We start from the raw sequence: 26,462 nt of genomic DNA, 5'->3' as shown, positions 1-26,462 counted from the left end.
AACTATTTACCCTCTAAAGCAGAGCTTTCCAAACTTTTCATGTTGGTGACACACTTTTTAGACCTACATCATTTCGCGACAAAGTAATTAATTCAGTTGTACTAGCAAAAAGGAAGTTAATAAGAGATACGGACACATACATAAATTATATAATAATTACATGTTTTTACAAGTAACAGTATGTATGTGCAAGAATTAAAAAAAAGTTTAACACCAATAGCTACTTACTATTTTAATGGGGTGTATGAGGTTGATAGGATGAACACAGTTTCTGAATATTTGGTGAAATATTAGATAAAGACACTTGCATTTCATCATCAAGCATTTTTAAGCTTCCACTTCATATCCATATATCAAGAGCAGGAGCAGCAATGCACTACTGGGAGCTAGCTGCAAAAAAAACCCACTTTGACTTCTGACTTAAGCTCAGCATTTAAGCTGCCGCCCTCAGAGCGCTGTGAGTCCGATTGACTACTATCTGTGCTGCAAACACACTGCTGTTCCACTCACTGACTACACATGCAGTCACGAGCCAATTAAGGAAAGGAGACTTCACGTGCAGTCAGGAGCCAATGTCCCGCCAAAGCCGCCAATGGGAATAGTTTCAGTTCCCACTGAGCTGCGCCAAGTGGTTAAGATGATCTGTGACCCACTAGGTATCAATCACGTGTCAACCATGTGATATGCGTAGCAGGCAGGCAGAAAGTCGGAAACCAAAAAAATCAAAATTTAAAAAAAATTGTGCTGAAGCAGGGACACACCTACACACTGCTGCCGACACACTAGTGTGTCCCGACACACAGTTTGGAAAGCACTGCTCTAAAGAGCTATAAGGCCACTCTTGGACCTCTGTAAGATATAAAAAGTATATTAAGGTAATTGGAAACAGTACAAGACCTCTCATGGGTCTAAATCGGTGAATCTTATTTCTTTTGCAAGATGTACCGAGTCCACGGATTCATCCTAACTTGTGGGATATTGTCCTTCCTGACAGGAAGTTGCAAAGAGAGCACCACAGCAGAGCTGTCTATATAGCTCCCCCCTTAACTCCACCCCCAGTCATTCTCTTTGCTGGCTCTAAGCAGGAAGGATAAAGTGAAGAGGTGTTAAACTGTTAGTTTTATTTTATCTTCAATCAAGTGTTTGTTATTTTTAAATGGTACCGGTGTTGTACTATTTACTCTCAGGCAGGACATAGATGAAGATTTCTGCCTGGAGGATGCTGATCTTAGCATTTGTAACTAAGGTCCACTGCTGTTCTCACAGAAGCTGAGGAGTACAGGAAAACTTCAGTGTGAGGAACGGTTTCTTGCTATACGGCAATGAGGTATGTTCAGTCATATTTTCTGCAGAGACTGTGTTAACTCAGAAAGGCTGACAGTGTCCCCATTAGGGGAAGGGTAAGCAGTAATCCTAGTGTCATCAGAGGGTTTTACTAGCTTGCATAAAGGGTTAATTTTTTGTGGGCACTCAGTTTGTTATGTGAATTTGGGACAAACGTTTTTGTGTCTGGGAGTAACATTTTATGGGATATTTGCTTGAGGGTTCTTTGGGGTTGTTTATAACCCACATGGCTTTCAGGCAGGGTTTGTTAGTTTTGTGTAGGCCCCAGCAACATCGAGTGAGGTGGGCAGGGCCTACATTTACAAGCAGCAAGCAACTTCTGAGGTCCTGAGAGTCTTCTGAGGGACTAATTGAAGCTTTAAACCCCATATTATCGCTTCCTAAGGGCAGGTAGGGCCACAGCAGAGCTGTGGCAAGGTGCTTTAGGGGTTTTTAACCGGTTTTAGACAATTATCAATCCGTTTTTTTTCATTTGGGTGTCTATTGCTTTGTTACTTGTGGTGCAATCCTTCTAAAGCTTAGTGGGTACACTGTTAAAATTTCGGAATTTTTGAAGCAATTTTATCCTGTTTTGCAGTTTGTGTATGCCTTTTTTTTCTCTTAAAGGTACAGTACCGTTTTTGCAAATTGTGTTTTTTTCATTAACCCCTTAATGACCACAGCACTTTTCCATTTTCTGTCCGTTTGGGACCAAGGCTATTTTTACATTTTTGCGGTGTTTGTGTTTAGCTGTAATTTTCATCTTACTCATTTACTGTACCCACACATATTATATACCGTTTTTCTCGCCATTAAATGGACTTTCTAAAGATACCATTATTTTCATCATATCTTATAATTTACTATAAAAAAAATTATAAAATATGAGGAAAAAATTGAAAAAAACACACTTTTTCTAACTTTGACCCCCAAAATCTGTTACACATCTACAACCACCAAAAAACACCCGTGCTAAATAGTTTCTAAATTTTGTCCTGAGTTTAGAAATACCCAATGTTTACATCTTTGCTTTTTTTGTAAGTTATAGGGCCATAAATACAAGTAGCACTTTGCTATTTCCAAACCATTATTTTTCAAAATTAGCGCTAGTTACATTAGAACACTAATATCTTTCAGGAATCTCTGAATATCCATTGACATGTATATAATTTTTTTTAGTAGACATCCCAAAGTATTGATCTAGGCCCATTTTGGTATATTTCATGCCACCATTTCACCGCCAAATGCGATCAAATTAAAAAAAAACGTAAAATTTTTCACAATTTTAGGTTTCTCACTGAAATCATTTACAAACAGCTTGTGCAATTATGGCACAAATGGTTGTAAATGCTTCTCTGGGATCCCCTTTGTTCAGAAATAGCAGACATATATGGCTTTGGCGTTGCTTTTTGGTAATTAGAAGGCCGCCAAATGCCGCTGCATTTCACACGTGTATTATGGCTAGCAGTGAAGGGGTTAATTATGTAGCTTGTAGGGAGCTTGCAGGGTTAATTTTAGCTTTAGTGTAGAGCTCAGCCTCCCACCTGAAACATGAGACCCCCTGATCCCTCCCAAACAGCTCTCTTCCCTCCCCCACCCCCCAATTGTCCCCGCCATCTTAAGTACTGGCAGAAACTCTGCCAGTACTAAAATAAAAGCTATATTTGGGCTTTTTTTTTTTTTTTTTTTTTAGCATATTTACATATGCTGCTGTGTAGGATCCTCCCTTAGCCCCCAACCTTACTGATCCCCCACCATAGAGCTCTCTAACCCTCCCCCTCTGCCTTAATGGGCGCCATCTTGGGTACTTGCAGCTGTCTGCCAGTACCCAGTTTAGTGAAAAAATGTGCCTTTTTTTAAAAAAAAAAAAAAAACCCTTTTCTGCAGTGTAGCTTCCCCCCCCCCCAAGATCAACCCCCCACCCCTTCCACATCTCTTAGCTGTTATTTACAGCTTTCAAAAAGTTATTTTGATGTACTTTTTAAACTTTATTTTTCTGTAGTGTAGCGGTTCCCTCCCGCTCCCGCCCCGTGCACGCGCCCGCCCGCCGCCCCCCGTGCACGCGCGCGCTCCCGCCCCCCTCCACTCCACTGGGCACATCGATGGCCGCCCACCCGCCTCCCAGACTTGCTCCCACCCACCAACAATACCGGCCATCGATGTCCGGTGCAGAGAGGGCCACAGAGTGTCTCTCTCTGCATCGGATGGCCAAGGGGGGTTATTGCAGGATGCCTCCATATCGAGGCATCACTGCAATAACCGGAAAGCAGCTGGAAGCGAGCAGGATCGCTTCCAGCTGCTTTCCAGACCAAGGACGTACGCCACACGTCCTCGGTCATTAAGTGTATTTTTTTTGAGGACGTGTGGCGTACGTCCTTGGTCCTTAAGGGGTTAAAGTGTTTTCCAAGCTTGCTTGCTTCATTACTGGCCTGTTAAACATGTCTGACACTGAGGAAACTCATTGTTCAATTTGTTTAGAAGCCATTGTGTAACCCCCTCTAAGAATGTGTGCCAATTGTACTGATATGTCTATAAATTGCAAACAGCATTTTTTGACTTATAAGAATTTGGCATTAAATGATTCTCAGACAGAAGTAAATCAGGTTTCGCCATCTAGTTCTCCCCAAGTGTCACAACCAGTTACGCCCGAACAAGCGACGCCAAGTACTTCTAGTGCATCTAATTTTTTCACCTTGCAAGATATGGCTTCAGTTATGAATACTACCCTCACAGAGGTTTTATCTAAACTGCCAGGGTTGCAAGGGAAGCGCAGTAGCTCTGGGTTAAGAACAAATGCTGAGCCTTCTGACGCTTTAGTAGCCGTATCCGATATTCCCTCACAATGTTCTGAGGTAGGGATGAGGGATTTGCTGTCTGAGGGAGAGATTTCTGATTCAGGAAAGAAGTTCCCTCAGACAGATTCAGATATGACGGCATTTAAATTTAAGCTAGAGCACCTCCGTTTATTGCTCAGGGAGGTTTTAGCTACTCTGGATGATTGTGACCCTATTGTCGTTCCAGAGAAATTGTGTAAAATGGACAAATATTTAGAGGTTCCTGATTACACTGATGGTTTTTCCAGTCCCTAAGAGGATTTCGGACATTGTTACTAAGGAGTGGGATAGACCAGGTATTCCGTTCGCTTCCCCTCCTGTTTTTAAGAAAATGTTTCCCATATCTGACACCATGAGGGACTCATGGCATCCTGTCCCTAAGGTGGAGGGAGCTATTTCTACTCTGGCTAAGCGTACAACTATACCTATTGAAGACAGTTGTGCTTTCATTGATCCTATGGATAAAAAATTAGAGGGTCTCCTAAAGAAAATTTTTGTTCATCAGGGTTTTCTTCTTCAACCTATAGCGTGCATTGTTCCGGTAACCACTGCAGCTGCTTTTTTGGTTTGAGGCTCTTCAGATGGAGACCCCACTAGATGATATTTTGGACAGAATTAAGGCCCTTAAGTTGGCTAATTCTTTTATTACAGATGCCGCTTTTCATCTTGCTAAGTTAGCGGCAAAGAATTCAGGTTTTGCCATTTTAGCGCGAAGAGCGTTATGGCTCAAGTCCTGGTCAGCTGATGTGTCATCTAAATTTTAAGCTTTTGACCATCCTTTTCAAAAGGCCTGCACTGAAAGAGATAATTTCAGACATCACTGGAGGGAAGGGTCATGCCCTCCCTCAAGATAAGTCAAATAAAACAAGGACCAAACAAAATAATTTTCGTTCTTTTCAAAACTTCAAGGGTGGTCTGCTTCCTCTTCCGCTGCTGCAAAGCAAGAGGGGAACTTTGCTCTATCCAAGCCAACCTGGAGACCTAACCAGGCTTTGAACAAGGGTAAACAGGCCAAAAAGCCTGCTGCTGCCACTAAGACGGTATGAAGGGGGTAGCCCCCGATCCGGGACCGGATCAAGTAGGGGGCAGATTTTCTCTCTTTGCTCAGGCCTGGGCAAGAGACGTTCAGGACTCCTGGGCCGTAGAAATTGTAACCCAGGGGTATCTCCTAGATTTCAAAGATTCTCCTCCAAGGGGGGGGGGGGGGTTCCATCTTTCTCAATTGTCTGTAAACCAGACAAAAAGAGGCGTTCTTATGCTGTGTAGAAGACCTTTTTACCATGGGAGGGATCTGCCCAGTTCCGAAAACAGAACAGGGGCACGGTTTCTACTCCAATCTGTTTGTGGTTCTCAAAAAAGAGGGAACCTTCAGACCAATTCTAGATCTCAAGATCCTAAACCAATTCCTAAGAGTTCCATCCTTCAAGATGGAGAACATTCGGACTATTTTTCCAATGATCCAGGAGGGTCAATATGACTACCGTGGATCTAAAGGATGCATATCTACACATTCCTATCCACAAAGATCATCACCACTTCCTCAGGTTTGCCTTTCTGGACAGGCATTACCAGTTTGTGGCTCTTCCCTTCGGGTTGGCCACAGCGCCAAGAATCTTCACAAAGGTGCTAGGGTCCCTTCTGGCAGTCCTAAGGCCGAGGGGCATAGCAGTGGCGCCTTAACTAGACGACATCTTAATTCAAGCGTCGACTTTCCAACTTGCCAAGTCTCACACGGACTTAGTTGTTGGCCTTTCTAAGATCTCATGGGTGGAAGATGAACGTGAAAGAGTTCTTATTCCTCTCAAGAGTTCCATTCCTGGGAACTCCGATAGATTCGGTGGACATGAAAATATTTCTGACGGAGGTCAGGAAATCAAAGATTTTAACCACCTGCTGAGCTCTTCATTCCATTCCTCAGCCGTCAGTGGCTCAGTGTATGGAGGTAATCGGACTTATAGTAGCGGCAATGGACATAGTTCCGTTTGCTCGCTTGCATCTCAGACCACTGCAACTATCCATGCTCAAACAGTGGAATGGGGATTATGCAGATTTATCTCCTCAGATAAATCTGGATCAAGAGACCAGAGACTCTCTTCTTTGGTGGTTGTCACAGGATCATTTGTCCAAGGGAATGTTTCCGCAGGCTAGCGGGGGTTATTGTGACTACGGACGCCAGCCTACTGGGCTGGGGTGCAGTCTGGAATTCCCTGAAAGCACAGGGTTTGTGGACTCAGGAGGAGGCCCTCCTACCGATAAATATTCTGGAATTAAGAGCGATATTCAATGCTCTTCAGGCGTGGCCTCGGCTGGCTTCGGCCGGATTCATCAGGTTTCAGTCGGACAACATCACGACTGTAGCTTATATCAATCATCAGTGGGGAACAAGGAGTTCCTTGGCGATGATAGAAGTTTCCAGGATAATCCGATGGGCAGAGGCTCACTCTTGCCATCTATCAGCGATCTATATCCCAGGGGTGGAGAACTGGGAGGCAGATTTTCTAAGTCGTCAGACTTTTCATCCGGGGGAGTGGGAGCTCCATACGGAGGTGGTTGCTCAACTGGTTCAGCTATGGGGCACACCCGAATTGGATCTGATGGCGTCTCGTCAGAACGCCATACTTCCTCGTTACGGATCCAGGTCAAGGGATCCTCAGGCAGTACTGATAGATGCTCTAGCAGTACCCTGGTCGTTCAACCTGGCTTATGTGTTTCCACCATTCCCTCTCCTTCCGCGTCTGATTGCCAGAATCAAACAGGAGAGAGCTTTGGTGATTTTGATAGTGCCTGCGTGGCCACGCAGGACTTGGTATGCAGACCTGGTGGACATGTCATCTCTGCCACCATGGACTCTGCCACTGAGACGGGACCTTTTGATTCAAGGTCCATTCAAGCATCCAAATCTAATGTCTCTGCAACTGACTGCTTTGAGATTGAACGCTTGATTTTATCAAAGCGGGGTTTCTCTGAGTCGGTCATAGATACCTTGATTCAGGCTCGAAAGCCTGTCACCAGGAAGATCTATCATAAGATATGGCTTACATCTCTTTTTTGGTGTGAATCCAAAGGCTACTCATGGAGTAAGTCAGGATTCCTAGTATTTTGTCTTTTCTCCAAGAAGGATTGGAGAAAGGAGTGTCCGCTAGTTCCTTAAAGGGACAGATATTGGCTTTGTCTATTCTGTTGCACAAGCGTCTGGCAGATGTCCCAGACGTTCGGGCTTTTTGTTAGGCTTTAGTTAGAATTAAGCCTGTGTTTAAACCTGTTGCTCCGCCATGGAGCCTCAATTTAGTTCTTAAAGTTCTTCAGGGGGTTCTGTTTGAACCCATGCATTCCATAGATATTAAGCTTCTATCTTGAAAAGTTCTGTTTCTAGTTGCTATCTCTTCAGCTCGAAGAGTTTCTGAACTATTTGCATTACAATGTGACTCGCCTTATCTTGTGTTCCATGCTGATAAGGTGGTTTTGCGTACCAAACCTGGGTTCCTCCCTAAGGTTGTTTCTAACAGGAATATCAATCAGGAAATTGTTGTTGTTCAAGTATGTGGATTTTTTTTTTTTTTTTTTTAGATGCTGTTTTTTGCGATCTTCAAGTAATCCGTTATATTTTCATTTTACATGAGGCAAATTTGCATGATAACCTTTTTTCTCTTGCATGTTTACTTTAAACTTTCGTAGAAAAAAATATACCTAGGTAGGCTATGGAGCAACAATACTCTACTGGGAGCTGGCAAGGCACATTAAGTGAGACTTATCACAATACATTTTTTACTTAACTTTGTTATAATAATGACCCTTTGTAACCATAACACATTAAAGTTAATAGAATTTTCGTTCTTTGTGGGCCAATTTGTCATATGTGTGTTCTATATTTTGTCCTTGTATTTTGAGCCTTTGCAAGGGCATGTTTTCTTCATTCTCAGGCCTTTCCTTGTTTCTAGCCAAAGATAGACCTGCCAAAATCAGAAAGTACTCCATCAAAAATAGATGTGAACACGATACGAGCTCAGACATGATTATTTATAATGCTGTTCTCCTCACTACCTATGGAGAACTGTAATGCACTTATTTGTAGGCGAACTTTGTGTTCTTCAAAGACGCAAAAAAATTATACATTTATAAATTGGTAACTGGGCGTAATTCTAAGGCAGACTCTAGGAAATAAGACTAAAACTAGCAAATGTAACCTACTTTTTTTTTTTTTTTAAAGTGCCCAATTGTAGGCGTTCTTTGCATTAATAAATCAGGATTCAGTCGTATGTGGATTTATATGCGCAATTTTAAGAGAATTGCTGTGATTAATGAAAGTCCAATTTTATTTTTTTTAGTAATTGTAAATCCTAGCATTTTTTTAAACGCTCAGATTTACCCTCACTTTTATCTACTTTTGTATGTAATGTACTTGTAAAGTAGGGAGTAAGAACACAATACTGCTATATATACTTTTATATACTGCACATTTGTCTTATATTGCATGCACTACCTCATTTAAAGTGGCATAAAAGTGGAAAAATAAAATGCCTTAATGTATGAAATCATTTTATTATTGACCTACTGCTTGCATATAACTCTGTAAAATGGTTAAAGTCAGCTTCAGATCAGAAGTGCACTCCTGGAGCGTCAATGACAAGCCCCCCCCCCCCCCCCCCCCCCCCCCCTGTTTTTTGTTTGGAAAATGAATTAAAAAAGTGAATGTTAGCTGTGGTTTCCAGCATACAGAGAGTCTGACACTGGGTATATTTGAAAGGACTGGAACTCAAAATATCTGTATTTTCACAGAATACTGGAAACCACGGCTTACTTTGTTATAAATATGAAAAAATAAATGATTGTTTATTCACCAATAGGCAGCTAGGTCGTAGCACTACAATGACTTAAATCCCTGCAAAGGGGATTAAAGGGACATTAAACACTTAGATGGTAATATAAAATGATCGTATATAAAAAAACAAAACTTTGCAATACACTATTTATTTTGTCCCCTTAATTGTGAGCTTTTCAGTTCCTGTTAGAAATAGAAGTGCAGAACACTGTTATATTCCACACAGCCATTGGCTGCACACTCTATTGACCTATTTATAACTGTCCCTAATTGGCCACAGCAGAGAAGGTAACTTAAAGTGAAAGTAAATCCTAGCGTTTTACAAACGCTAGGATTTACTATTGAAACAAATAAAGAGCACTTTCATTCATGAAGTATAAGATACTTCATGTAGAAAGCTCCTTTATTTGATTCAATCGATTGCTGCTCTTAGCTCCTACAGCAGAGCACGGCTAAAAAAATGTTTTGGCTAAGAGGTGACGATTTCACCTCTTAGCCAATAACAGTGCGGTAAATCCGGCTCCCATGAGTGCCAAGCCGGATTTACCGCACGGCTATTGGCCAAGAGGTTAAAACGTCACCTCTTAGCCAAATTTTTTTTTAGCCGTGGGCTGCTGTAGCAGATAAAGGAGCTTTCTACATGAAGTATCTTATACTTCATGAATGAAAGTTCCCTTTGTTTGTTTCAATAGTAAAGCCTAGCGTTTGTAAAACGCTAGGATTTACTTTCACTTTGTTACAACATGGCATATCCCACTGTTTTATAGACACTAAAACTTTACTTATTTTGTCACTATTTAACAGCTAATGAAACTTTAAAAAATACATCTACATGTTGTTCTCAAACTAATCTTTTCTTTGAATGTATTCTGTCTAGCATTTATTTAGTGTTTAATGTCCCTTTTAAGTACATAGCTATATGCTAGCAACATTAAAATAATATAATGCTATTTTTTTTTTTTACACTTATGTCCCTTTTTACAAAATAGATATTGTTACTTTAACAAGCCAGTCAGGACATGCGTTATATTGTGTGTTTTTTTTTTTTTGTTTTTGTTTTTTTTAATAGATCAGGAAGCTGTTAATAACAATTGAGAAGGGGGGGTCAGTGCTTGCAAAGACCTGTTGATACATAATTTTTTTGCATATTATAAACCATACTCTTAAATGTGTTGAATGTGCGTTTTCCACATATAAACGTTATAAAGATATAAACTATGCTTAGTGCAACTGCAGTTTAAAAACAAAAAAAAATCATAATGCCTTTTTGTTTCTCTTGGTAATGCCAAAGGCAGAGAATAAATTGAATATGGTAACATTTTAACTGTCCTGGTATAAACAAAAAATCTTGCATTTTATATTTTTTAGGTTCATTAATATGCTGCTAAGTCACATGTCAGTAGAAGTTCTTCGAGAAGAAGCATGTGACTGTTTGTATGAAATTGTAAATAAGGGAATGGATCCAATTGATAAAACAAAATTAGTGGAATCTTTGTGTCAAGTGTTACAGTCTGCAGGATTCTTCAACATTAATCAGGTGTGTAACCAGCGCATTATAGCAGCCAAACTTATGTCTATAAAAATATACTGTAATCAATTTTTTTTTTATTTTTTTTTTTTTTTTTTGGTGCTCATATGCATCCTTCAGATTTAATTTTGCAGTGTTTTCCTCGATACCATTAGGAAGCTTGTATATTTGTTTGAATTTTTTTGCTTCCTTGCCTGCTGTTACTAATTTGTGTCCTGACAAAACCATCATTCCAGGAGGAAGATGTGGACTTCCTGGCCAGGTTCTCAAAGCTTGTCAATGGAATGGGCCAATCGTTAATAGTTAGCTGGACTAAACTAGTTAAGTCTGGTGATATGAAGAATGCTCAAGACACCCTGCAGTCCATTGAATCCAAAGTGCCTCTGATGTTACGGTTACTTGTTCATGAAGATGACGACATCTCTTCCAATATTATTGGGTTTTGCTATGAATATTTACACATCTTGAAACAAGTAGGTTCGATTTTATAGTTTGCTAATATTATTAATAAATGAAGTCCTTGAGTTTACGGAGTATCAGTGTATAATTCTGGTAGGAAGCGCTATTCATGTATTTGGTCTGTAAGGTGTATGAGTGTTTGTTAGCCTGTGGACCTGTTAATGTGACCACAGTACAAGCAAATATATATATATCATATTCCATTGCTTCTTTTTACCAAATGGTCTAATACGAACTGCTGCATGAGTACAGCTATTTGTATTGTTCCCATCAACCTACAGTAGTTATCCTGAATTTACATATGCAACGTGACTATTTTGTAAAATGGGTTTAATCACTGAGGTGTACAATAAATTACAGTAAATCACGCAAAATAATTAAAACAAGTGCTGAAATAAGATTGTCTTTTAAAAAAAAAAATGGTTGCATCACTTTTCCACCTATGGCCCTATTTTCTTTTCTTTACAACTCCTCACTCAAGACATCCTAGATATTTGTTTTGGTCTTTTATTGTATCTTCCTCAAATAAGTGATGGTATTTTGATGATTATTCATTAAATCTGTTCTTTATTATAGATTGTCTTGCTTTCAGACCAACAAAAAGCTAATGTGGAGGTAAGATTTATTTTGTCATTTGTAAGTGTTTTTACAACACTAACGTCCCATTAGCTCTTGGATACTGCTATGCTTGGCTACCTTACCATACACACCACACTCAAGCCCTACACACACACAGAAAGTAACTCATCTTGCTGATAAAACATAGAAATAATACGCGAGCTGTGCCTAGCTCAAATCGTGTGTGTGTAATATATTGTGAAACCTAAATATGAGAATTCTGCTAGTTTATTGGCATTCAGATTACTTAGTTTAGTGCATTTTGACATGGAAATCCTTTTTGTTCTTTAGGCTATAATGCTGGCAGTCATAAAGAAGCTCACCTATGATGATGAATATAACTTTGAAAATGAGGTAAGTTAAATTTCATGGCGCATGTGATACTTGGAATCAATTAAATCTGCTTGAATATAAGTAAGACCTCAGTCTTACAAACATCCTTTTTTCTAGATCAACTTTCATGTGAACTAATGCGCTGCTTTAAGAGTTGTTAAAGGGATATAGCCAGTCAGTTTTAGGTGAACTATTTTTTTAGGGATAAATGTCCCTCGTACTAATATCTTGCTTGCTCCTTGAGTGCTTATAGGGACAGTCAACCCAAAATTTCAAATAGGAAATTCCTATAAACTTTCAAAACGATTATTCATTTGAACTATAGCCTAATTTAGTAGCCTGAAGAGTTTCTAAGTTTTTTAGTACTTTTGTTTAGTCTGGCTGTTTAAAATGTCTACCTGCCCCTCCCATATTTCGTCACCAGTATCTTCATGGTTGTGCAGCTCTAACAGGTAATTTTCGCCCGTACACGCTCCCGGGTTTTGCGCATGCGCAGTGCGCCGCTAATGCTGTAGGGGGAAGTTCTGTGAACTGAATTCCGGCTGCAGTTTCATTCCTGTCCAATTTCTTCTTTGCTATATGGTAAGTAATTTTAATAATGCTACCTTTTATTTATAATGCAAACGAAACAGTACAATGAAGGAAAACCGGCCAAATAGTGACTCAAATGCAGTATGCGGATAACACAACCTTTCAGCAGTTTACTCTTGTGATTGCCAAGCTGGGATTTTATACACTGCTGTGTTATCCGCATACTGAATTTGAGTCACTATTTGGCCAGTTTTCCTTCATTGTACTGTTTCGTTTGCATTATAAATAAAAGGTAGCATTATGAAAATTACTTTGCTATATGATAAGTAATTTTCATAATGCCACCTTTATTTATAATGCAAACGAAACTGAGGGACTGCAGACTATCCACTCCCACTCTCCACTACGTGAATGCATATCGGCTATAGCGATCCTCCACACACCAAGCCAAGATCACATCCACACTAGTCACCTCCTGTGAAACGGATCAAGCCCTCTTTATGTAATTCACTCACAGCAGATATTATATGCCCAGACCTTCTCCGCAACACTTCACACAAGACCCTACCTGCAACTTAGTGTTTATTTCTGGTATTTAATATAAATGCATTTATATTTAGTATTAATGCAGAAAAATCTCTCATCATTATGAATCAAGTGTAATCTGCTCCCAAAAGCAACACCATAATATCTGTACTAAGTGTTTCAATTAAATCACAAACAAAAATACCAGAAATAAACACTAAGTTGCAGGTAGGGTCTTGTGGGAAGTGTTGCAGAGAAGGTCTGGGCATATAACTGCTGTGAGTGAATTACATAAAGAGGGCTTGATCCGTTTCACAGGAGGTGACTAGTGTGGATGACCGCTATAGCCGATATGCATTCACGTAGTGGAGAGTAAAAGAGTAAACTGCTGAAAGGTTGTGTTATCCGCATACTGCATTTGAGTCACTATTTAGCCGGTTTTCCATCATTGTACGGTTTCGTTTGCATCATAAATAAAGGTAGCATTATGAAAATTACTTACCATATAGCAAAGAGGAAATTGGATAGGAATGAAACTACAGCCGGAATTCAGTTCACAGAACCTCCCCCTACAGCATTAGCGGCGCACTGCGCATGCGCAAAACCCGGGAGCGTGTACGGGCGAAAATGATCTGTTAGAGCTGCACAACCATGAAGATACTGGTGACGAAATATGGGAGGGGGCAGGCAGACATTTTAAACAGCCAGACTAAACAAAAGTAAGTACTAAAACTTAGAAACTCTTCAGGCTACTAAATTAGGCTATAGTTCAAATGAATAAAAGTTTATAGGAATTCCCTATTTGAAATTTTGGGTTGACTGTCCCTTTAATGCATATTATATTTCCATGCTTGCCCTTGACTAATCCCCTATTCAATGTGAAATGTGATGTCACGGTACTGTAGGGATAATATGACTATTTTCTACACTAAACTTTCTTTCTTAAGACACGGTGAATCCACGGATCAGCAATTACTGTTGGGAATTTCACTCCTGGCCAGCAGGAGGAGGCAAAGAGCACCACTGCCAAGCTGTTAAGTATCACTTCCCTTCCCTCAACCCCTAGTCATTCTCTTTGCCTCTTGTGCAATGAGGAGGTGAAGTAATTAGGTGTCTGTATAAGATTCTTCTATCAAGATTTTTTAATTTTGAAGCCTGAGCAAGCTTTCTCTGATCTTCCATCACAAGCTGGGTTTAGCTGTATTCCACGTTAGTCTCTTCAGTAGGGCTGTGGTAGCTTTTAAGCAGTTAGGAACTTGTAAAGTGTGCTTTGCTGCGTTTTCTTGACATGTTGCTGCTCTGGTATAGAAAGCCTGAGTAGGTTTACTCTGTCTTTCTTTTTTACACAGTTCTCTGTGGGGAGTGGCATCCTCTCATACTTTTTGAGTCGTCTGACTGCCGGATGACTAGAATGCAAGTAAGTGCCTTTTGTTCTTCTAGGGCTAGAAGGCTGGCACTGAAGGGGTTAAGGACCCTCTGCTGTTAAATAGGACACATCCTGTATGGATGATTGCTGCAGTGGCAGGCACATTATGCATGTGACATGGAGACTTAGTGGTTATCTTCCTTCACAACAAGGAAGGAGTTAACTGTCGGTAGGATTAAAATCTTAAATTGCTGTATTTTTATACCTTATGGTTGTGTTGAAAGTGGCAACCCTATTAAGTTTGTCGGGAGAATGATATAGGGACTCTTAAGAGAGCGCAATTGGCGCCATTTCTAATGGACTACATAGTGTATTGCATCATGATGAAAACGGTGTGTGTTCCTGTGAATTTCCCAGCTCCGCTTTTAGTCGCACTTAAATGAGCTGTGCGTGGGTGCCAGTGTACTGTTTTAGTGAATTTTTACAAGCCCTCATATTAGAGGGAGATTAGTTGATGGAATGGAGCACCATTCTGTGCCAACTGTTGGCTACGCCTCCTTCACATTACGGAGCAGCGCCATTTTAGAGGTGGCTGAGCGCTTGTATTCTACTCCGCCCCGTTCTCTGGCACGATAGCTGCTCCTTTAAGGATACAATGGACAAGCTGAAAGCTTATATGGCTGTTTGTATGACAGCTGGGTCAAGTGCAACATCCTCTAGGTGCTTTGCCTTGTCTGATACCAATGGTAGAGGCTTCTTTGGAAGAGATCCAAGACAGAATTAAGGCTCTAAAGCTAGATAATTCTTCCTCTGTTGCCTTCATGTAAGTCATTTGGCTTGGAGCCGAGATGACTGGGTTTGTTGTACTAGCCCTCTGGGCACTGTTTTTTTACGAGACACAGCTTTTGGGCACTCCTGATAAGGACTTGTTGGTCCTGGTCTGGCAGAAATGTTTCTGACTTTGGTAAGGGGTTTCTCTCTACTCCTAGCTAGAAACATAGACCTTAAGGATGTCAGAGTAGAATCCTACTGCTGAGTTTATATCAGCATACAGGTACTTGTCCCTGATTCAGGATTGGATTAGTGGGGGACTGAATTTCTCTATCTTCTCTAAAATCGAGATGTCCTAGTTAAGCTGTAGTCATTGTATTTCGGAGTTCCTTATACATGCCTCCCTGAGGCAGGTTTCACCCCTCATGTTTATCTGCAGATGAGATTGGAGAGAGGCATTTCTCTTGCGTTTGAACTTGAAGTCTTAACTCTAAAAATTCTCAGGGTACCGTTCTCTGACAGGGAAATTAGTAGTTTCTTTTACCTTGGTCTAAGGGGTCAGCTCTTGCAGACCTTTGACCCTATGGACGCATATCCTCAAGTTCCTGAGATTTGTTTTTCTGAGTGTCTCAATTGGTGGTTCCTTGGCCTTGCCTAGGATCCCTGTTTTTGTCTTGGTCAGTGATCAAGTGTTGGGGAATGCCGGTGGCGCCTTCCGGACGTCATTGGGTTCAGGCGCCATATTTTTAATGACAATTTCTCCTCCGGAGTTTTTTTTGGTTTTCTTGCCTTGTTTCCTTTGATGGGAAGTGAATCTGGAAAAGAGTTCCCTTGTTTCAGCTACAGGGAATTGTTTTTTTAGGAACCATAATTACTATTGATGATAATCCTTTTACAGAGATTAAAGATCTAAGACTCTCTTCTCTTGTCTTTCTCTGAATTTAAGGCCCGCGCTTTAGTAACTCATCGGATGGATCCCCTTGTTTGCTTCCATTTGAGAGCGCTGCAGTTTTGCATGCTTTGTCTATGGAAAGGGTACCTTTCAGATTTATCTTAGAAGATAGATCTAGTTTAATTGTCATGCAATTCTCCTCCGTAGTGGTGTTCTCAGGAGCATCTGTCTTAGGGCTCATGCTTCAGGAGACTTTCCTGGGCGATTGTGACCACGGACGCCAGCCTGTTTGGCTGGAGTGCAGTCTGGCACTCGTTCCGGCGCAAAAACTATGGACTCGAGAGGAGTCTGCTCTCCTCATCAACATTTTGGGGTTGAGAGCGGTTTTCATTGCTCTGATGACTTGGCTTCCGTTGTCCTTTAACCCAGGTTGTTAGGTTCTAGTCAGACAACATAACCTCAGTGGCTTACATCAACCACCAGGGAGGAACTCTGAGTTCCTTAGCCATGAAGGTGTCACGGATCATCCAGTGAGCGGAGGCTCACAATTGCTGTCTTTCTGCCATCCACATTCCAGGAGTGGATCATTGGGAAGCGGACTTCCTGAGGAGACAGACTTTCCATCCCGGGGAGTGGGAGCTCCATCCGGAAGCGTTCTCCAGGTTAACAACCACTTGGTTGTCAGAACACCAAGCTCCCAAGATACAGCTGGAGGTCAAGAGATCATCAAGCTTTTCTGATAGATGCTCTGGCTGTTCCTTGGAACTTCAGGGTTGGCATATCTCTTTCTCCGTTTGCTCTCCTTCCGTGAGTCATCGCTCGGATCAAGCAGGAGAGAGCATCAGTGAATCTAATATCTCCTGCGTGGTCTTGCGGGATCTGGTATGTTGATATAATAGAGATGTTGTCTCTACCTACGTGGGCCTTTCCTTCATCCAAATCTCGCTTCTCTGTAGCTGACTACTTTGAGATTAAACGCTTGATTTTAGCTAAGCGTGGGTTCTCTAAATTGGTCATTGAGACCATGATCCAGGCTTGTAAGCCTGTCACTAGAGAGATTTACCATAAGATTTGCTGTAAATCTAAAGGATATTTTTGGAGTAAGGTCTGAATCCTTAGGATCTTATCTTTTCTCCTGGAAGACCTTGAGAAGGGGTTATCTGTCAGTACCCTCAGGGTCAGGTTTCTGCTTTATCCAAGCGTCTGGCGGATGTGCTGGTTGTTCAATCCTTTTGCCAGGCCCTGGTCAAAATCAGGCCTGTATTTAAATCAGTTGCTCCTCCTTGGAGCCTTAACCTTGTTCTTAAAGTTTTACCACAGGCTCCATTTGAGCTTATGCATTCCATACATATTAAATTATTATCTTGGAAGGTTTTGTTTCTTTTTTTTTCTTCTGCTTGGATGGTTTCTGAACTCTCAGCATTGCAGTGTGATCTCCTTATCTCATATTTCATGCAGATAAGGCAGTTCTCCGTACCAAGTTTTGGTTTTCTTCCTAAAGTTGTTTTGGACAGAAATATTAATCAGGAGATTGTGGGCCTACCGCCACACTGCTCTGAATGCACCCAATGCTGTCTGATCTCGGAAGTTTTGGTTTTCTTCCTAAAGTTGTTTTGGACAGAAATATTAATCAGGAGATTGTGGGCCTACCGCCACACTGCTCTGAATGCACCCAATGCTGTCTGATCTCGGAAGTTAAGCAATGTCAGGCCTGGTCAGTAACTGGATGGGGGACCTCCTGGGAACACCGGATGCAGTAATCCCTCTCTCTGTCCGATTCCTTCTTCTCATAAAGAACATTTGTTGCACAACTTAGACATTGTACGGGCTTCTAAATTATATCTGCAGGCTACGAGGGACTTCCATCAGTCTTCTGCATTGTTTGTTTGCCTTTCTGGGTAACGTAAGGACCGGAAAGTTCCTACTACTTCTCTTTCTCTGTGGTTGAGAAGTGTTATTTGTACAACTTGTGAGACTGCCGGACAACAGCCTCCTGAGAGAATTACAGCTCTCTCTCCGCTAGGGCGGTGTGTTCTTTTTGGGCTTTCAAGAATGAGGCCTCTGTAGAACAGATTTGTAAGGCTGCGTCTTGGTCTTTGTTGCACACTTTTTCAAAATTCTATAAATTTTGAATTTTTTGCCTTGGCTGAGGTTTCCTTTAGGAAAAAGGTTTTGCAGGCAGTGGTGCCTTCTGTTTAGGTTCCCTGTCTTGCCCTCCCTGATCATCTGTGTCCTCTAGCTTGGGTATTGATTCCCAACAGTAATTGCTAATTCGTGGACTCACTGTGTCTTAACAAATAAAACAAAATTTATGCTTACCTGATAAATTCATTACTTTCTTGACACAGTGAGTCCACGGCCCTCCCTGTTTTCAGACAGGTGTGTGTTTTTTTTTTAGTTTTTTTTAATATATAAAATTCAGGCACCTCTGCACCTTGTTATTTCCTTTCTCTCCTTTTCCTTTGGTCGACTGGGCGTTGTGGGAAGGGAAGTGATACTTAACAGCTTGGCTGTGGTGCTCTTTGCCTCCTCCTGCTGCTGGCCAGGAGTGATATTCCCAACAGTAATTGCTGATCCGTGGACTCACCGTGTCAAGAAAGAAATGAATTTATCAGGTAAGCATAAATTTCGGGGGGTTTCACACCAGGCTTCTGTTAGTGTACATGTACTGATCATCCAAATTCTTTTTTTTTTTTTTTTTCTCCCCACAATTTTTAGGGTGAAGATGAAGCAATGTTTGTAGAATACAGAAAACAGTTAAAATTATTGCTTGATCGTCTTGCACAAGTCTCACCAGAGTTGCTTTTGACTTCTGTCCGTAGAGTATTTACAAATACACTACAGTAAGTATTTATGCAAGATGTTGATATATATAAACTTGTGCAACTTGTAGGGAACAATCAATAAATCTTAATTGCGTGGAGGCAAATCAAGTTTTTTGCATTTTTATATCGATTAATGGAATTTCTTTGAAAAATGTAAATACTATGTGTTGTAGAGATTTGGTCCCTGCTAGAAATAAGTGAATATTTATAATAAACCTAATATTATAAGTAACCTGGTTTATATTGATGTCCTGTTTTGCTGCCACTAAATGTTAGAGACAGTCTACTCCAGAATTTTTATTGTTCAAAAATAAAGATAATCCCTTTATTACCCATTCCCCAGTTTTGCATAACCAACACTGTTATATTAATCAACTTTTTACCTCTGTGCTTACCTTGTATCTAATCCTCTGCAGACTGCCCCCTTATTTCAGTTCTTTTGACAGACTTTCATTTTAGCCAATAAGTGCCCTCTCATAAGTAACTCTACGGGCATGAGCACAATGTTATCTATATATGGCACACATGAACAAACACCCTCTAGCTGTGATAACCTGTCAAATGCATTCAGATTAGAGATGGCCTTCAAGAGCTTAAAAATCAGCATATGAGCCTACCTAGGTTTAGCTTTGAACTAAGAGAACAAAGCAAATTTGATAAAAATGTAATTGGAAAGTTTGTTTAAAATTGCATCCCTTATCTAAATCATGAAAGTTTAATTTTGACTAGACTGTCCCTTTAAAACAACAAAGATGCAATAAGGAAATTCTCCAATGTGTTATTGCACTATTACTTGCATACACTCGGGTACAGGTATTAAACACCTAGTTAGCGCCAGAGCAGCAATTCCCTGCTGATCACAGGCTGGTGAGTCTGTCATGAGTGGTAGATGTTTGTAGCTGGCTACAATCACTGGCTAAATTCAGCATTGCCACTCCAGATCTTACGTTAGTGCCTGCAAAGGTGTTAAACATGCACACTGTATGGCCAAAAGTATGTGGACACCTGACTATAACAATGAGCTTGTTGGACATCCCATTCCAAAACCATGGAGATTAGGCATGTTCATAAGTTTGTGAAACGAATATCCGATATGTCCATGGGCAGCGAAATATGACTATTTTCGGTACCAGATTTATTCCTGAAAAGGTAAAAACGCAAAGATCTGGATTTACAAATTGAGCTATAGCTTGTAGCTATAACAGCCACAACTCTTCAGGTAATGCTTTCCTCATGACTTTGGAGTGTCTGCAATTGTGCAATAGCAAACTGCTGTAATGTTTTAGATCATTTTCTTATTGCTCCTTTTTTTTGTCTCTTTAAAGTTACGCAAGACAGCAAATTTGCAATGAATGGTGAATCACCTATAACCATTAGTATAATCTATTGGCTTTTCTGCCATATGGTAGTGGATAAACAGCAGGAGATGGTATCTCCATTTAAATACTTGTTTGAAAAAAAGGTTAAGTTGAAACTGCCTAAATTGATTTTGAAATTTGCTGAAAATTATTATTGATGCACAACTTGTCCTTGGGATAGAAGGGTGACTTTCAACAAAGTGGTATTTATTTATTTTGTTTGTTTTGTATGTCGAACTGCCTAACATAGGTGATTTATTTGATATATTTTTTTTATTTTTTTAGGAATTGGCAGACATCTCCATTTATGGAAGTAGAAGTTGCTATTAGATTGCTATATATGTTGGGTGAAGCAATCCCATCATCCCATGGGGCTCATTTCTGTGGGGACATTGCAAAAGCTAGTGCTCTACAGGACATGATGAGAACTGTAAGTGATTTTTACTTCTTTCTCTGTAGCTAGAACAAATACTTGGATAATCAATAAAAAAAAATGTATATGCACGGAAGAGCCTACCACACAAGAGCAGAATTTTAATGTGGTGGTCCTGCCAGCTGCTATTTATTATATTTATGTATGTGTATTGGGTACTTGTAAAGCGCGGCTAATCACCCGTAAGGGTCTCAAGGCGCTGCTCATTTTATCGACTTTGGAAGGATGAAAGGCTGAGTGGACCTGCAACCCTCAGGTTGCTACAGAGCTCAGCCACAGTGCATTAGCATGCTGAGCTATCTGTCCGGCCTATACTTGGGCACCATTGTCTATGGACTGAGCTCCTTCAGGGATGTTGCTTTAGTTTGATAAATTAAATTGAAGTACCACATTATAGTTCAATGCATAAGTCATCACTCCACCATGTTATGTAAGAATAACTTTATTTCTTATGTTCTAAGAATTAGAATAGTTTATTAGCTTGAAAGTGATACATAGCATTATTCTATTTCACCCCAGCCGCCTTTAAAGTAAAATCATTCTGTATCACCCCCAGCCACCTTTAGAAATTAAAAAAAAAAAAAAAAAAGTCGGAGCTGGAATGCTAGATAAGAAAGTAGTACAGCAGCAAAATTCACTGGCTGCAATACATTTTTGCATTTATTTAGGGTGCTGCTGTACTTCTTTCTTGGATATTTGTTTGGGGCTTTGGTGGTGTGAAGCCTGACAGCGTGCATGTTATTTGCTACCCTGGTGCTATAGGGTTTTGGACAGGCTAGATAAGAAAGCCACAGTTCTCTATTGTGCAGAAACGGAACATATATTTTATGGCAACACAGCAGTATGTTTAGGAGAGTAGAAGTGGTTAATCATAAATGCATCACTTTCATGCCTCAAATTTTGCTGTGCTCTAGAAAAGAAAAAAATGTGGATGCAGCATTTGGAAAGGGAAATATTTCATAATTGGCTATTCATATAGTTTTTTGTTTTTTTTTTGCATCGATTGCCGTTTTTGTTCAAGCATGTTGTATGCATGGAACAGAGTTAATTAATGTTACCAATTTGTGTTCATTTTTAGAATTCATTAAAAAAATTAAAAAAATTGGGGATATTTGTTAAAGTGGTTAAGCCAACTATTGTAAATAATAGTTGTGTGGTTTACATTTTTATTTAAAAAAACAAAACAAAAAACGTAGAAACCTAGCTATAAAGGGATTAAAAACATCTTGCAGTAATAGTTTCCCCCCCCCACTTAATTTACCGGTCTCCCAGAACAAAAGGACTCTTGCCTAACATTTCACTACCTGTATGTAAGCTTGTGGTATAAATGTGGTAGTAGAAAGTGCAAGATAAAACCACCTTTCTTCTACAAGATACGACGAGTCCACAGATTCATCCTTGTGGGATATTATCCTCCTGCTAACAGGAAGTGGCAAAGAGCACCACAGCAGAGCTGTATATATAGCTCCTCCCTTCTCTCCACCCCCAGTCATTCTCTTTTGCCTATACTAGTAATAGGAAGAGGTAAAGTGAAAGAGGTGTTAAAATTATAGTTTTTAGTTTCTTCAATCAAGAAGTTTTTTATTTTAAATGGTACCGGTGAGTACTATTTACCTCAGGCAGCATGAAGAAGATTTCTGCCCTGAGGTTAATGATCTTAGCAGTTGTCACTAAGATCCATGTGGGTTCCCACAGAATGGCTGAGGAATACTAGAGGAATACTAGAGAAATCTTCAGTGTGGGGAACGTTTTCATGCTACAAGCATTGAGGTTTGTTCAGTCATTTATTTTTGAGGAGACTGTGATATATCAGAACTGGCTGACATAGTTCCCAAAGAGGGAAGGGGTAAGCAGTAATCCTATAGACATAAGAAAGGTTATTACTGAAATCCTGTGTATTTATTTTTTATCAGGGCTAAATGCAGCAAGAAATTATGGCAGCATGTTTAAGACACTGGGGCAGCTTAACGGTTTTTATTGCAAAACGTTTATATAGCTGGTTGTTGTACATTGTGCTGGGGGTTCACATGGCGTTAATCATACATTTTATGAATGCTTATCCACATGGCTAGTTTTACACCGCTTTACATGCGGTTGTTTAGGCTGAGAGTGCATCGTACATGATGGGCGGGGCCTAATTTTCGCGCCTCAGATGCGCAGTTTGTCAAGAAGGGCAGCAAACTTCAGCTTCGGTTGGGCCCAAACTGAGTGATTGTCTACCGGAGTGATATTGATCAGTTTGTCAGATCCCTGGGGGCAGGTAGGCGCCACAGCAGAGCTGTTGCGAGGTGCAGTGTTTAAGTTTTTTCATTAACGTTTTTGTGTTAAATTAATCATTTAGGAGGTTTAATTTGCTCTTGCTTGTGGTGCAATATCCGACTGCAATTTAGGATAGGAATACCTTAAAATTGAACGTTATCATTTTTAAGCAGATTTGAAAAAAATTGTGCGCTCTTTTTATTCCTAAAGGCGCAGTACTCGTTTTTCAAAAATGTTGTTTTACTCAATAAATAAAGTGTTTAACGACCTTTGTGGTTATTACTAGCCTGTTCAACATGTCTGACATTGAGGAAAGTCAATGCTCTATGTGTTTAGAAGCCATTGTGGAACCCCCTCTTACATTGTGTCCTCCTTGTACTGAAAGGGCCTTACACTGTAAAGAACATATTTTAGGTGATAAAAGTATGTCTAAGGATGGTTCTCAGTCTGAAGAGAATCAGGATATGCCATCCAATTGTTCCCAAGTGTCACAACCTTTAACACCCACTCAAGCGACGCCAAGTACTTCTAGTGCGTCTAATTCTTTTACTCTGCAAGATATGGCTGCAGTTATGTCTAGTACCCTTACAGAGGTATTATCTAAACTGCCAGTTTTACAGGGGAAACACAGTAGGCCAGGTATTAAGGTAAATACTGAACCCTCTGAGGCCTTATTGGCCATTTCCGATGTACCCTCACAGTGCTCTGATTTGGGGGTCGGGGAATTGCTGTCTGAGGGGGAACTTTCAGACTCAGGAAATGTGTTGCCCCAGACAGATTCGGACGCGATGTCCTTTAAATTTAGGCTTGAACACCTCCGTCTGTTACTTCGGGAGGTTTTAGCGACTCTGGATGATTGTGACCCTATTGTGATACCACCAGAGAAATTGTGTAAGATGGACAAATATCTAGAGGTTCCTACTTAAAATGATGTTTTTCCAGTTCCCAAAAGAATTTCGGACATTGTTACAAAGGAATGGGATACACCAGGTATACCGTTCTCTCCCCCCTCCTAATTTTAAGAAAATGTTCCCCATATCTGACACCATTTGGCATTCTTGGCAAACGGTCCCTAAGGTGGAGAGAGCTATTTCTACCCTGGCTAAGCGTACAACTATTCCTATTGAGGACAGTTGTGCTTTCAAAGACCCTATGGATAAAAAGTTAGAGGGTCTTCTAAAGAAATTATTTATTCATCAGGGTTTTCTTTTACAGCCTATAGCTTGCATTGTTCCAGTTACTACTGCAGCAGCTTTTTGGTTTAATGCTCTAGAAGAGTCTGTTAAGGTTGAGACCCCATTAGATGACATTTTGGATAGAATTAAGGCTCTCAAGCTAGCTAATTCTTTTATTACTGATGCCGCTTTTCAAATGGCTAAATTAGCGGCGAAAAATGCAGGATTTGCCATTTTAGAGCGTTATGGCTTAAATCTTGGTCTGCTGATGTGTCATCAAAATTTAAGCTTTTAGCTATTCCTTTTTAAGGGTAAGACCCTATTCGGGCCTGAATTGAAGGAAATCATTTCTGACATTACTGGAGGTAAAGGTCATTCCCTGCCTCAGGATAAGTCTGTTAAGATGAAGGATAAACGAAATAATTTTTGTTCCTTTCGAAACTTTAAAGGAGGACCCTCTGCTTCCTCTTCCTCCACAAAGCAGGAAGGGAATTTTGCTCAATCCAAGTTAGTCTGGAGACCTAACCAGGCCTGGAATAAAAATAAACAAGCCAAGAAGCCCACTGCTGCTACCAAGACAGCATGAAGGGGCAGCCCCCGATCCGGGACCGGATTTAGTAGGGGGCAGACTTTCTCTCTTTGCTCAGGCTTGGGCAAGGGATGTTCAGGATCCTTGGGCATTGGAAATTGTGAACCAGGGATATCAGCTGGAATTCAAGGATTTGCTCCCAAGAGGGAGATTTGATCTTTCACGTTTGTCTGTAGACCAGGCAAAAAGAGAGGTGTTCTTACGCTGTGTAAAAGACCTCTATACCATGGGAGTAATTTGCCAAGTTCCAAAACTAGAACAGGGACAGGGGTTTTACTCAAATCTGTTTGTGGTTCCCAAAAAAGAGGGAACTTTTAGACCAATTTTAGATCTCAAATGTCTAAACAAATTTCTCAGAGTCCCATCGTTCAAGATGGAGACTTTATGAACAATTTTACCAATGATCCAGGAGGGTCAATATATGACCACCGTGGACCTGAAAGATGTGTATCTTCACATTCCTATCCACAAGGATCATCATCAGTTTCTAAGGTTCGCCTTTCTGGACGAACATTATCAGTTCGTGGCCCTTCCTTTCCGGTTGGCCACATCTCCCAGAATCTTCACAAAGGTGCTAGGGTTCCTTCTACCGGTTCTCAGACCGCGGGGCATAGCAGTGGCGCCCTATCTGGACGATATTTTGATCCAGGCGTCAACTTATCATCTGACCAAATCTCACACGGACATCGTGTTGGCATTTCTAAGAACTCAAGGTTGGAAAGTGAATATAGAAAAGAGTTCACTAGTTCCACTAACAAGAGTTCCATTCTTGGGAAATCTGATAGACTCGGTAGACATGAAAATATCTCTGACGGAGGTCAGATCGCTTTCATCTCAGACCACTGCAGCTGTGCATGCTCAGACAGTGGAATGGGGATTATGCAAATTTATCTCCTCAGATAAATCTGGATCAAGAGACCAGAGACTCTCTCCTTTGGTGGTTGTCACAGGATCATCTGTCCCAGGGAATGTGCTTCCGCAGGCCAGCATGGGCAATAGTGACGACGGACGCCAGTCTCTTGGGCTGGGCTGCAGTCTGGAATTCCCTGAAGGCTCAGGGTGGTGGAGTCTCTACTGCCAATCAATATTCTGGAACTGGGAGCAATATTCAGTGCGCTTCAGGCGTGGCCTTAGTTGGCTTTAGACAAATTCATAAGATTCCAGTCGGACAATATCACGACTGTAGCATATATCAATCATCAAGGGGGAACAAGGAGTTCTCTAGCGATGATAGGTTTCAAAGATAATCCGATGGGCGGAGGCTCACTCTTGCCATCTATCAGCAATCTATATCCCAGGAGTAGAGAACTGGGAAGCGGATTTTCTGAGTCGTCAGACTTTTCAACCGGGGGAGTGGGAACTCCATCTGGAGGTGTTTACATCATTGATTCATCAATGGGGCACACCGGAATTGGATCTGATGGCATCTCGTCAGAATGCCAAACTTCCTTGTTACGGGTCCAGGTCAAGGGATCCCCAAGCTGTACTGATAGATGCTCTAGCAGTACCGTGGTCGTTCAACCTGGCTTATGTGTTAACACCATTTCCTCTCCTGCCTCGTGTGATTGCAAGAATCAAACAGGAGAGAGCTTCGGTAATTCTAATAGCACCTGCATGGCCACGCAGGACTTGGTATGCGGATCTAGTGGACATGTCCTCTCTGCCACCGTGGAAACTTCCATTGAGACAGGACCTTCTCATTGAAGGTCCGTTCCAACATCCACATCTAAATTCTCTGCTGCTGACTGCCTGGAGATTGAACGCTTGATTTTATCAAGTCGATCATTGATACTTTGATTCAGGCTCGAAAGCCTGTCACTAGAA

General features: G+C 40.8%; 1 protein-coding gene across 2 annotated transcripts in view; it reads left to right on the top strand.

The window, feature by feature from the left end:
* Window positions 1-26,462, top strand: part of XPOT (exportin for tRNA) — a gene marked incomplete in the record, with an annotated part of 287,196 nt that overhangs the window by 35,517 nt on the left and 225,217 nt on the right. For both annotated transcript variants that reach the window (XM_053716840.1, XM_053716839.1), the window contains 6 exon segments: window positions 10,345-10,513; window positions 10,741-10,977; window positions 11,540-11,578; window positions 11,873-11,935; window positions 18,718-18,842; window positions 20,468-20,612. In XM_053716840.1, the coding sequence (XP_053572815.1) occupies window positions 10,345-10,513; window positions 10,741-10,977; window positions 11,540-11,578; window positions 11,873-11,935; window positions 18,718-18,842; window positions 20,468-20,612 (778 nt within the window).

Source organism: Bombina bombina, chromosome 6 (genome assembly GCF_027579735.1).
Source record: "Bombina bombina isolate aBomBom1 chromosome 6, aBomBom1.pri, whole genome shotgun sequence".
Classification (NCBI taxonomy): Eukaryota; Metazoa; Chordata; class Amphibia; order Anura; family Bombinatoridae; genus Bombina; species Bombina bombina.
This window is presented reverse-complemented; position numbering and strand designations above follow the sequence as displayed.